Source organism: Eriocheir sinensis, chromosome 58, assembly GCF_024679095.1.
Source record: "Eriocheir sinensis breed Jianghai 21 chromosome 58, ASM2467909v1, whole genome shotgun sequence".
In the NCBI taxonomy this organism is placed as follows: Eukaryota; Metazoa; Arthropoda; class Malacostraca; order Decapoda; family Varunidae; genus Eriocheir; species Eriocheir sinensis.
In genome coordinates, this window is record NC_066566.1 from 9,962,879 (window position 1) to 9,975,716 (window position 12,838).

General features: G+C 43.2%; 1 protein-coding gene across 2 annotated transcripts in view; it reads right to left on the reverse strand.

Annotated features, from left to right (window-relative positions):
* Positions 1-375: 375 nt before the first annotated feature.
* The window catches only part of LOC126985146 (protein O-linked-mannose beta-1,2-N-acetylglucosaminyltransferase 1-like), an 81,257-nt gene continuing 68,794 nt past the window's right edge, over positions 376-12,838 (reverse strand). For both annotated transcript variants that reach the window (XM_050839710.1, XM_050839709.1), the window contains exons 11-14: positions 12,588-12,696; positions 11,634-11,708; positions 11,132-11,241; positions 376-1,027 (exon numbers count right to left, since the gene is read on the reverse strand). In XM_050839710.1, coding sequence (XP_050695667.1) covers positions 817-1,027; positions 11,132-11,241; positions 11,634-11,708; positions 12,588-12,696 — 505 coding nt within the window. In that variant the 3' untranslated portion in view covers positions 376-816. The remainder of the gene's footprint in view (positions 1,028-11,131; positions 11,242-11,633; positions 11,709-12,587; positions 12,697-12,838) is intronic.

A 12,838-nucleotide genomic window follows, 5' to 3' on the forward strand; every position in this document is an offset into this window, starting at 1 on the left:
CGGGAGAGCCACCCCTTACCGAGTCGGCCAAAGAGGTACCCACTGGCTAAGTGGGTTATGGGAGGCTCGTTCATCAGGCCGTCGCCGCACTACATGTTTGCTCTGTGAAGGCAAAATGTTCTCTCCTGACTTCCTTTTATAATACCACATGCATAATCTGCTACAAAGTTTAATTATAAGATGGGAAGTGAAGCCAAAGCCCTGTGCCCCACACTCCATAAGATAATGTACATACTGATAAGAAGCTTCGTGGTTGTTCGAGTGTATGGGCGGCAGAGATTCTGCGAGGCCATGTTCTCGTCTTCAAAGCCCTAAGGTTGCCTGGGGTAAGGTAACTGGCCTCTGGTGGGTAGAAAATAAACATGAAAAAGGGGAGCAAGTTTATTTGTGACAAAACCACGGTAGATGGGGTCATTCACTACACAGATACCGATGATGGTGACAGATAGAGCTAGAGCCCAACATCGCTTCCGCTTCATGGAATGTCATTAGACGAGAGAGGTGATGTCGTTGATAAAGGGTCTGGCTGTGTTCTCTGCCTCCACGACGCATGGGCTGCTGAATGAAAGCTCCGTTTGTAGGTCTCGAAGCTTCGGAGAGAGATAACGAGGCTTCCCATAAACTGGCTGAACAGAAATAACCACCTGGGGAAAACAGGTTAACAATCATATGCCATGTTGTTATCTGTCTGCCAAATGAGCAAGTATAGCCTTGACATCGAGCTGTTATGGGCCTGCACAAGAGGTTGATTCATAAGGCCGTTATCTGCTCTGCTGGATAATTTATAAAGGCAACAGAAAAAAAATATTGGCAGCATTAGTTAATTTCTCTGAAGGTGAAGGTCTTGTTTATGAAGACATAGTTTTCCATGACAAACTCCTCTATAGGGTCCAGTGGCTGAACTCTAATGCGGATGATGGGCTCATAGACAGAACGCAAGATTCTGTCCATATGGCGGTGTGTTATCTCCAAGTCAGTCAAGGAGGCACGATACACCAGCTCAGGGTAGTCATCTCCCATAACTTTGCTGAAAAAGAAGGAAATGGTTCAAAATACCTAGTGGTTAGATGGACGTAAACACTTAGAGCAAATCATACACTTCTTACACACGCAAAACACTTCGTAGTAAAAAAGATCTGCTATCTTAACCTAAACACATATCCAACTCATTTGTCACACTTGCACATCCACCACTTCCTCTTACAGCTCCCACGCTTCCACTCCCACAGAGTCCTGCATTCAGCCAAGGGGACGCCTACAGAGTTCATGACTTGACCAAGACAACAGATCCTGCCATTAGGTACTAAGGATGGGGAAGAGGGCCTACATAAAGTCTTTTTTGGAGGAACCCCTCGGTTTGGCGCCGTAGAGTGAGTGAGGTAAGTGACGCCACCCACCCAATCCTCATATGCCCCTATTGATTGATTGATTGAATTAGTAGAGAAAATGAATAATGGTCCAAACCATGTTTTGGATTTTGGGCACCACCAGAAGAGAAAAAGGCATTACTTGCAAGATTTTGTAAGAATTTTTGGACTGCCTTGACTATCAGATCAGACAATAAGTCAAGTCAAATCAATAGGGGCATACGCTGGAGGGGCACGTCACCTCGCCCACCCTACAATGCCAATTTCAGGGATTCCCCTGATCTAATCTCCATGCAGGTCTCCTTCACATGGTTCCTCACATCATGATCTATCGATTTGCTCAAGACACATACTCTGTGGACGACCCTTTGGCCTCTTCCATTCAGAAATGTCTAATTGAAACATCCCAGTGAGTTTGGTCGACTTCTGGGTAGCGTGCTATAATTATGCCACATGTATTTCTTTGCGTAAAAATCTAAAGGAATATCGAACAATATTTAGACATTTGATCAAACCCACCTTTCCCCGTATAGCATAATCAAAACAATGTATCAATGTAAACTTTTTATTTTATTTTATTTTACAAAAACGGGGTTATAACGATATATAATGATGGTAAAACATAGCAGTAATGCCTAATGGCCCATATATTTTGTAGTTTTCACCCTACAACAGTTGTGGCAGAGTATATTCAAGTAGCATTTTGTGAGCCTAGAGTTTTTCACTTGACTTTTTACGGGAGGGAAGGGGAGGAACTGGTGGCTGAGTACCACTGTCTGTGGCTATTTTTCATAATGTATTATTTTTTCCAAGTGCAACACATATTTATTTATCATATATGCATGTTTGGACGCTTTTTGCAAGGTAATATCGGTTAATTTATGATTTTTTTTTATAATTCTATATGATGTCGAAAGCCATGAGTGAAACATGATCCTCGGGTTTTATGCAGTTCTGTCTGCCGTGTGGTAGTCTGGCGTCATTCCCCTTGACTGGAAAAGGGGGCTGGTTGTCTCTATCTGGAAAGGGAAAGGGAACCACCAGGAAGACTGCAATAATTAGCTATTGTGGTATTACACTGCTCAGTATGCCGGGCAAGGTGCTCATCTGCTAAAATTTCAGAGACCTCAGCAATCCGGGTTCACACCAGGAAGTCAACAAATGACCGGATCCTAACACTTCACGTCCTTGTGGAACGCCAATGTGAGTTTCGACAGGGGTATCCGTATAGTCTATTTCGATCTTAAGAAAGCTTTTGACTCAGTGCATCATGAGGCGCTCTGGGACATTCTGTGGATCTGTGGGATTCCTGCAAGGATTACTAACCTGATGACCAGACCAGCCAGCTTCACCTTTACTTCACAGCACGAGAGTGCTGTGCAGTGTGGGGGAGAAGTGTATCCAGGGGTGCATCCATGCTCGATCACTTGTCAACACTTGCGTGGACTGTTATTAGGCAAAGTTGTTTATCAAAGTTGTTGCAGAACATTTGTTGGTGACATCAAGGTCACTGACCTTGTATTATCTGATGATGCTCTGCATCTCACGGAATCACTGGAGGTCTTGGTGCTGGCTGTCGAAGTGCTGCATGAGGAGGCAAAGCCTCTAGGACTGAAGGTCTCCTGGGTTAAAACCAAGCTCCAGTCATTTAGAGGCTCGTTGGATGACACAATTCAGTCTGTTCATGCATGTGGTGAGGATATCAAAGTCACCAAAAGTTTCACATACCTTGGTATAGTGTAGAGCATAACAATGGTGGGTGCCAAGGAGAAACCTCTTCAGTCTCGGCTGAACTTGGGTTTGGATTCATCCGCTCATCGTTGCGTCGGGAGGAAACAACCCTACCAACGAGCTCCGAAGCTTCATTCACCTCACAAGCAACTCCAGAACTTCAAATGAAAGCGACGTAGCTTCGCAAGCACCACACCAGGCAGATTGGACTTACTCACTCTCGATTCCACACCCCTGCCTTGGGACGAGCAGGGTTGGCAGTACTTATTGTCTCCCGTCTCAAGGGACGAACCCCCGGTGACCCGACTGGCTTGGTACCTCGAAGAACTGACAGAGAGGGGTGACCATTATCTAACCTGCCATTGCCTCCATCTCCAGCTATACATCCCCGGGCCAGGGGCGCCTTCACCGTGCTGGGTCGGGGAACGGACCAAGGCATCTTCCACCGAACTGCGTTGTGAGCCGGGCCCATGCCCGTCGTCTGTTCCTATTTACCCGGAAAGAAGTGGGTCCAACACCACCTTGCAGCCCTTCTCCGGCTGTCTCCAGCCGTTATCTCTGTGCTCCTGTGAAGTGCCCTCACTTGGTTATTAAAGCTGGTGTCTTTTACCAGTCCTCCACCCTCAGCATAGGTCGCGCCTGGCACACATCATTACATTTACAGTGGGTCTTGCCAGGAAGTCACTCGATGGATAGGCCTGGGCAAGGCCGTCTCTATGTAAAGGTCCGTGCCTGGGCTAGAACTTGCCGTGACGTCATCCACGGAGTTGGTTGGTTTTCAGTTGGGGGCAGCCATCTTGCAGTGAGGGTCAGTGCTCCGCTCCGCCGGACATCAATCCATCTTACTTTAAAATTGAATTCATACAAGGTAAGGGTATTATCTTATTTATTTTTTATTTTTTTTATTTTACGTTTTCGCCTATGGCGCCAGTAGGCTTTCTTGAGGGCCTGATGGCCGGCCCCAGCCCGTTGTGGCGCAGGCACGTGTTTATAGTGGCGTCATCTTGCACTGACTCATGCTGCCCCCCGGAGCTCATCTTTGATCCTACATAGAATCTAGAGTCCGGGTTGGTAGGTGGTCTTCTGAACAACATGTGGGTAGTCTTAGGCCACTCAGCGGTGACTGAAAAATCCCAGTTTGTGGCACCGGGCTGGGCGCGAACCCACGTCGTCCTGGACGCGGCGCCGTCAGCTATCCACTCAGCCACCGCCTCTAATGTAGTTATATTATCAATCAGGAATATGATGTCTTATTAGTTGTACTTGGATTAATCACGGGATAGTTTTCAAATAATTACTGGTTCCAGTATGAGAAGGATGCAGTAATATAGCCTCAATACGCTTCTCGGTGATGGTTTCATGACGTGTACTTACAATAAGCATGGGATAGTTTTCAAATGGTTGTAGTTATTTCCAGTATGAGAAGGAGATAATATTATAGCCTCAATGCACTTCTTGGTGATGGATTCATTCCGTGTACTACTTACAATAAGCACGGGATAGTTTTCAAATGGTTATGGACTTATGGTTATTTCTAGCAACATAGGGATCCAGTATAGCCTTAATACACTTCAGTGATGTTTTTTTTTTTTTTTTTTTTTACGTCGCGGCCTATTGCGCCGGTAGGCTTCTTCCCGGTGGGGCCTGATGGTCGGCCCAAGGCTTCTTCCCGGTGGGGCCTGATGGTCGGCCCAAGGCATCTTCCCGGTGGGGCCTGATGGTCGGCCCAAGGCTTCTTCCCGGTGGGGCCTGATGGTCGGCCCTGCCCGTTCTGGCGCTGGCGAGTGTTTATAGTGGCGTCATCTTGCATTGGCTCATGCTGCCCTCCCGGAGCTCATCTTTAATCCTAGAATCTAAAGTCCGGGTTGATAGGTGGTCTTCTGGACAGCATGTGGGTAGTTTTAAGTCACTCGGCGGCGGGTGAAAAATCCCAGCTTGGTGGTACCGGGCGGGGATTGAACTCGCGTCCTGAACGCGGCGCCGTCACTCTGTCGACTCAGCCACCGCCTCCCCAGTGTTTAATTAAGTGGTGATAAACATCTGTAGCATGACCACAAAACAATTACAGCGTGAGGAAATGTTTTATTTATCATATCCTATTAATCCTCCTTTCCTGGTCTGAAAGAGCATGAATAACATTTTGCTCTTCCACTGTTTTGTCGTGATCGTGTTGTAGACGTTTATTGGAACGAGGGTACGTGTTACCCAGTATTTGTGTGTTTATGTAGGAATGAGTGGGTAACAAAATCAGTCACGCTACACTGATATCGTTATTAGTACAATAAGAATCATCGTAGAGATGCTCACCATTTTCATTGTGTATTCACGTTATCCTGAGCAATTTAAGTGATTGCTGTAAAGGGGATATCGGTATTATTACAGTATGAAACACTGTCAAGATCATCAAACCTGAAGTTCTTAATGTTTACTAATATCAAGGATGCTTATTACTTAAGTAATATTGATATCAGCATGAGGTGTTTGAATTCATTTATCGGACCGATAAATCATCTTTTTTCACCTATGATTTCTGAGACTTTTGTACCTGGAAATTTTGCTTGACTTATTTTGCCCATGACTTTATTGTGACTTTTTTCCTGTTATTTAATTTCCTACTCCCCTTCTGGCTGCCGACTTGAGAAGTGTCTTGATAACTCTTCGAACCTCTTTCTTATCAATTTCTGCAACATTCGTGGTCTTGGCTCTTTTTCATTCTGTGGAACGCCATCTCTCCTCTTCTAAACCTCACCTTCTCTTCCTCACCGAAACACGGGTTTCTGAAACTACTGACAGCAATCTCTACTCTGTTCCCTCCTACTATCTCTATCCTAAATTTCAATCCAAAGCTCGCTGTTGCGTCTACGTAAGCAATGGCATCACTTGCTCTCATGCCCACGACCTTTTGATTCTTCAGAATTTTCCACCATCTGGATAAGACATCATTGTCTTTCTATTACTAAATACATATGTGCTGTTTATCTCTCACCTAACTCTGCTAACTGAGTAAAATTCTTTGACTACTTGAACTCTTAAAGTGGAGCACTTCTTGACTCATTCTCCCTTCGCTGAAATCTCCATCCTAAGAGATTTCAATGTTCATTACCAGCTTTGGCTTTCATCCTCTTTCACTGACCAGCCTGGTGAACAAGCCTACAACTTTGCAATCCTCAACGATCTAGAGCAGTTGATTCAGCACCCTACACGTATTCCCGACCGTCTTGGAGACAGGCCCAACATACTAGACCTCTTCCTTACCTCAAACCCTTCTGCTTACTCTGTCAAACTGTTCTCTCCGTTGGGTTCCTCCGATCACAACCTTATTTCTGTATCCTGTCCATCCTGTACATCCTCTGGACCCACAGAAGAGGCAATGCTTCTGGCATTTTGCTTCAGCTCGGTGGGACGACCTGAGAATGTACTTCTCCGATTTCCCCTGGAATGATTACTGCTTCCAGGAGAGAGACCCCTCTGTGTGTGTGCTCAGCGCATCACAGAGGTGATTGACTCTGGAATGGAGGCACATATTCCACGTACTTTCTCTACTCCTCATGCTAAAAAGCCTTGGTTTAATCACGCTTGTTCTCGTGCTATCAAAGATAGAGAGGCTGCTCACAAAAGGTACCAGAGCCTTCGCACTCCTGCTAACCATGATCTTTATATTTCTGCCCGGAATCGTGCCAAATCTATTCTTCGACTTACCAAAAGCTTTTTCATTTATAGGAAATATCAAAACCTTGCTTTTTCTAATTCTTCCAGAGACTTCTGGCACTTAGCCAAAAATATCTCCTCCAATTTCACTTCTTCATCTTTCCCTCCTCTCCTTAACCCTGACGGCAGCACCGCCGTCTCATCTATCTCTAAGGCTGAACTCTTCTCTCACACTTTCTGTAACAACTCCACTCTGGACGATTCTGGGCATATTTCTCCCACTCATCCTCCCTCTGACTCCTTTATGCTTGTTACTAAGTTTGTTAAGAATGATGTTTTCTATGCCCTCTCTGACTTCAACTCTCAGAAGGCTTATGGACGTGATGGAATACCTCCTATTGTCCTTATAAAACTGTGTTTCCGTGCTTACACCTTGGCTGGTCTAACTTTCGCCTCAGCCTATCAACATCTACCCTTCCTTCCTGCTGGAAGTACACCTTCATACAGCCGGTGCCTAAGAAGGGTGACCGTTCCAATCCCTCAAACTACCGCCCTATAACTTTACTTTCCTGTCTATATAAAGCTTTTAAATCAGTCCTTAACCGGAAGATTCAAAAGCACCTTTCCACTTCTGACCTTCTATCTGATCGCCAGTATGGGTTCCGCAAGGGGCGTTCTAGTGGCGATCTTCTTACTCTCTTAACTAACTCTTGGTCATCGTTTCGGTGAAACTTTCTCAGTTGCGTTAGACATATCAAAAGACTTTGATAGGGTCTGGCACAAATCTTTGGTTTCCAAACTACAATCCTACGGTTTCTATCCTTCTCTCTGTACCTTTATATCCAGTTTCCTCTCTGAACGATCTTTCACTGCTGTAGCAGACGGTCACTGTTCTTTCCCTAAACCAGAGGTCGGCAACCCATAATTCGAGAAGAGCCAGTTTCTTCAAACTTGGCAGAAAAGCAGTCCTTCTGGAGCCGCAGTGTAAATTGTGAATGGAAATTACGAAACATTAATATTTCCTCCTCCAGAGCTAGGTAATATACCCACAGACAAGACAAGATAGCAAATTACACTAAAATAATAATAATAATAATAATAATAATAATAATAATAATAATAATAATAATAATAATAATAATAATAGCAGCTGTCATAAAATAAACTATTATAATAATGATGTCCCTGCTTTAATTAATAGGATATCAAAAACATATTGTTAATCGTTTATAGTTTGTTACCACGACTGCACAAGTATTACATACTTTTAAAAAAAACATGCCAACTGTACTTAGTATATCTGGTCACCATGGTGGGTTTAAACTTTAATGTGACTTCTGCTCCTGAACTTCACTGGAGAGCTGCTCGATGTCTGGAGCGTTTGCTCTTATTTTCTACGATAATTTGGACGTTTTTAATTAAGTAGGTGGCTGGAGCCACACAGGTCTCTTGAAAAAGCCGCATGCGGCTCCGGAGCCGCAGGTTGCCGACCGCTGCCCTAAACCTATCAACAGTGGTGTTCCTCAGGGCTCTGTTCTATTTCCCACTCTCTTTCTGTTGTTCATTGATGATCTTCTTTCCAAAACGAACTGTCCTATCCATTCTTACGCCGATGACTCTACTCTGCATTTCTCAACTTCTTTTGATAGAAGGCCAACTCAACAGGAACTAGACGATTCCAGGCTGGAGGCTGCAGAACGCTTAACCTCAGACTTTACTATCATTTCCGATTGGGGCAAGAAGAACCTGGTGTCCTTCAACGCCTCAAAAACAAAATTTCTTTGCATATTAACTCGACACAATCTTCCAAACACCTATTCCCTATTCTTCGACAACACTCAGCTGTCACCTTCTCCTACACTAAACATCCTCGGTCTATCCTTAACTCAAAAATCTCAACTGGAAACTCCATATCTCCTCTCTCACTAAATCAGCTTCCTCGAGGTTGGGCGTTCTGTATCGTCTCCGCCAGTTTTTCTCCCCCGTACAGATGCTGTCCATATACAGGGGCCTTGTCCGCCCTCGTATGGAGTATGCATCACATGTGTGGGGGTGCTCTACTCACACAGCTCTCTTGGACAAAGTAGAGTCAAAGACTCTTCGTCTCATCAACTCCCCTTCTCATACTGACAGTCTTCTACCTCTTAAATTTCGCCGCCATGTTGCATTTCTTTCTATCTTCTATATATCGATATTTTCATGCTGACTGCTCTTCTGAACTTGCTTACTGCATGCCTCTCCCCCTCCCGCGGCCCCGTTGCATTCGACTTTCTACTCTAGCTCATCCCAATACTGTCCAAACCCCTTATGCAAGAGTTAACCAGCATCTTCACTATTTTATCCCTTACACTGGTAAACTCTGGAACAGCCTTCCTTCGTCTGCATTTCCTTCTGCCTATGACTTGACCTCCTTCAAGAAGAGTGTATCAAGACACCTCTCCACCCGAAATTGACCTCTCTTTTGGCCACTCTTTACTTTTGTCTATTATGGGAGCGGTGAGTAGCGGACTTTTTTTTCTACACTCTATTTGTTGCCCTTGAGCCGTCTTTGTTGTAAAAAAAAAGTATTATTTTTCTTTAAATTTCTGTCCGGCCATTTGTCACCAAGTAGATTTTCAGTCATTTCCTGTCTTTCAGCGGACACTATTTGTCCTTCACTGTATTTTATGTGATTCTCATTATGCAACGCTTAGATTATTGTAGGATATATATGTAGAATACTGCAGATCATGGAAATAAGAAAAGTAGCGATCAATAGTAGTATGGAAACACTAATTCATAATAACAAATGGAAAGATAAAGTTAAGAAATATGGACGAAATAAATAATGTAGGGAGCGTAGAGAGCCAACCTGTGGCAGTCCCGACTTGCTGCGTCATCAATCTAAGGCACAGGTCTTTACATAGAGACGGCCTTGGCTTGGCCCACAGTATTAAGCACTCGCTCAACGAGAGTATATGGTACTGTCGATATCTATACATATGGACAAAAATTCGAATCTTTAAGTCACTTGTGCTCCCTATTTTACTAAATGGTTGTGAGATATGGCACTGGATAGTGACGTGGAGGGGTGTCTCGAACCAGGGATTACGTGATGAAAATTAATCAAAGTTTGTTACCAATTTAGTCCATGAGCTCCAACTCAGTTATATGGGCACGTGGCACGCTTCCCTGACATCAATCATGCTCATTGAGTTGTTTCTGTACGAGACAACCCTGAGTGGAGGAGACCATGTAACTCACGGCTGGGGCAAGTCGATCAATCCTACCAGGAGGGGTTTCAACCGTTCGGAGGTGGATAGGGAAGTTGCGTGGGAGTTTGCTTTGGGGGACCGTTGGGAGTGTAGGCAACAAGTAAGTGAAGCGACGTGGCCCAAAATAAGAAAAAGAATTGGTTTTAACTTTCAGATTTATATGAAAATTTTGAAAAATCTATAACAGAGCAATGTGATGACCTCACTTGCTGGTTCAAAGAGCACACACTCTGGCTGCACAAAGACTTCAAATTATCTGTGTATTATCTATGTATTGTGGCTCTGTCTGTAGTCAAGAGAACACAAATGATATTTTGATAAAATTCTGAGAAATACATCGTGCATACTGATGCAATTTTACGCTTTTTTTTTTATTGATGAAGATTATAGTAAAAAATAATAGTACTAGTGAAGAGTCTAGTAAAAGTTTATGCTGATGACGATTCTAGTAAAAAGTCTGTCTGATAAAAAATGTCCTTCCTCTGATCACATGCAACTGACTGATGACTGGATACACACGATTCCCAATCTGACACATAAAAGCAGCACAAAGTAAGATTTGGAAGCCCACATAATAAGATCTAACACATACAGCTGCAATAATAACAAACAAAACCAAACAAAAAAAGGAAATGTATGTATTTTGCTAAAGGCTGTTCATCATCTAAGCCTCAACATTGTGTCCTCCACCCGACAGCTATTTGGAATCTCCATTGAGGCGGTGGTCGAATGGTCAGCGTGCAGGCGTGGTGAGCCTGTGGACCTACTGTAGACTTGAGTCCCACCGAAACACGCTGATTTTTCAACCATCGCCGAGTGGCGGAAGATTACCTATATGCTGCCCAGATCAATCAACCCTAACTTCAGTGACTTCATCAACTGGAGCACCGGGGGGCAGCATGAGCTAAGCAAGAGCCGTACATCAAGGTAGCGCCACTATAAATAAAATTAACCTGCGCCACTAAGGGATTGGGGTCGTCAAGACAGCCTACCAGCACTATATCCAGTACAAAAATAAATGAATAAATGAAATATAAAATTAAATAAAAAATTGCTATGTAAACTGAATGAACCAATATTTTAGCTGTCTGTTAACTTTATGTTCTTCATTTCCTTCTTTACTGCACCTACCAGTATATGGAGCCAGGGCAGGCTACCAGGTAGAGGGCGTTGCCAAAATACCCAATCATGTGCATGAGGTGACGATGTTCCATGCGACCCTTCTCGTATCCTCCTAGACACTGTGAACAAACATACATATGGCAAGTAAAATATTTATCAATATCTATATCTATCTATCTATCCCGCTTATTGATTGCCAAGAAGAAAATGGAGAACGCGACATCGTCCACACCAACACGTCATCTTTTTATTTACATGTATCAACTGAGTAGTAGCAGCTAATGTTGCTTGTAGGCCAGCTATGCAGTTATGATAATTTTTATTACTTGATTTTTATAGAAAGAAGCAGCCATTAGTAAATAATTTGCAATATATGTTTAAGCCCCTTGAGTTGAAAAACAATAAAGGCAAACACTTAAGGCCCCCTGCATTCCAGATTGAAGAACTTTTCCTGTAAACACACATGTTTCATATACTGTTATTTTCAAAAGCAACAATAAGATATACTTACCCCAACCAGAGTGTAGTAGCTGATATGGTGATCTTTCTCCGTTTCGCCGTAATAGTAAATCAGGAAGCTACCCACCTGATGAAACATTTGTTGCATATTTTAACAAGCAGTATAACCAACTCTTACAATGTTTACCTGAAAAAATAAATTTCAGTCGTATCCTTAGTGCCTTTTTAATACAGCTAATCGACTCAGTTCTTGTCAGAATAGTATAAAATGTGTTGATAATGACAGCAAAGTACTTTTACATCAAGTATGAGTGATCCTCTCATCATTTATTTGCTTCTTGAATCTTTGTTCAGTATTTTTAAATGTCCTTCGGTTTTGTTCATAATGTATCATGTATATCCAAATATGTATTGAACGATATCAATAAGCTGTGGGTTCAGGTGACCCCCCATTTGCAGAACCAACATTTGCAGATTAGCCTAACAAAAAAAAGTTTTCCCAGCAATGAAATTGCTGTAGCCGCCCCGTGAACTTGCAAAGTTAGTCGCAGCGTTAATTGTTTCCTACGCATCAGCAGCTTATTAATCTTGTGTCTAGCTGCTACCCATTGTACCCTTGTCTCTGCCGCAGTGCTGCTAACCTGCAACCTTGTCTCGCTCTCCGTCCTTGTTGCCGTCACCGTGACATCAACTCTTGTAAAGCAAACTTACGTTTGTATTTTTTTCTTTTTTTACAAATTTTCAGCACTTTCACATTTGTTAAGTTAATTGAGTGCTATTGGCTTGCTGCACTATACCAAAGAGGTAATATGTATATTTTTTTGTGATGGATGGGTTAATGAATCTGTGGAGTGAGGTGTGTTTATTGTTCTTGGAAAATCAACGTTTGCTGTAGCTTGTGTCCCCGAACTCCCGCAAATGTGGAGGTCAACTGTAGTGTGTAGCAGTTGTGAAGCACTATTATTGGCAAACTCGTTATATGTGGAATGAAAAGCATTATAGTCACCTTGGTCTTAGGGATGTACTGCTTCACACATGGATGGGTAGTGATTCGTAGGACAGTGGCAGTCGTCAGCTCTCTTTGCAGGAAGTTCTCAAAGGCATTAGACGTGAGGCTGAAACCCGACCAACCATTATTGACCTGCCCTACTTTGTTGTCATCCTTGCTTTATTGTATAGCTAGATTATTTTTTTTGAAATGCATGAAAGGCAATTTAGTATTAAATTTCTAGAGCAATTTGCTCCCAGTGACGTATG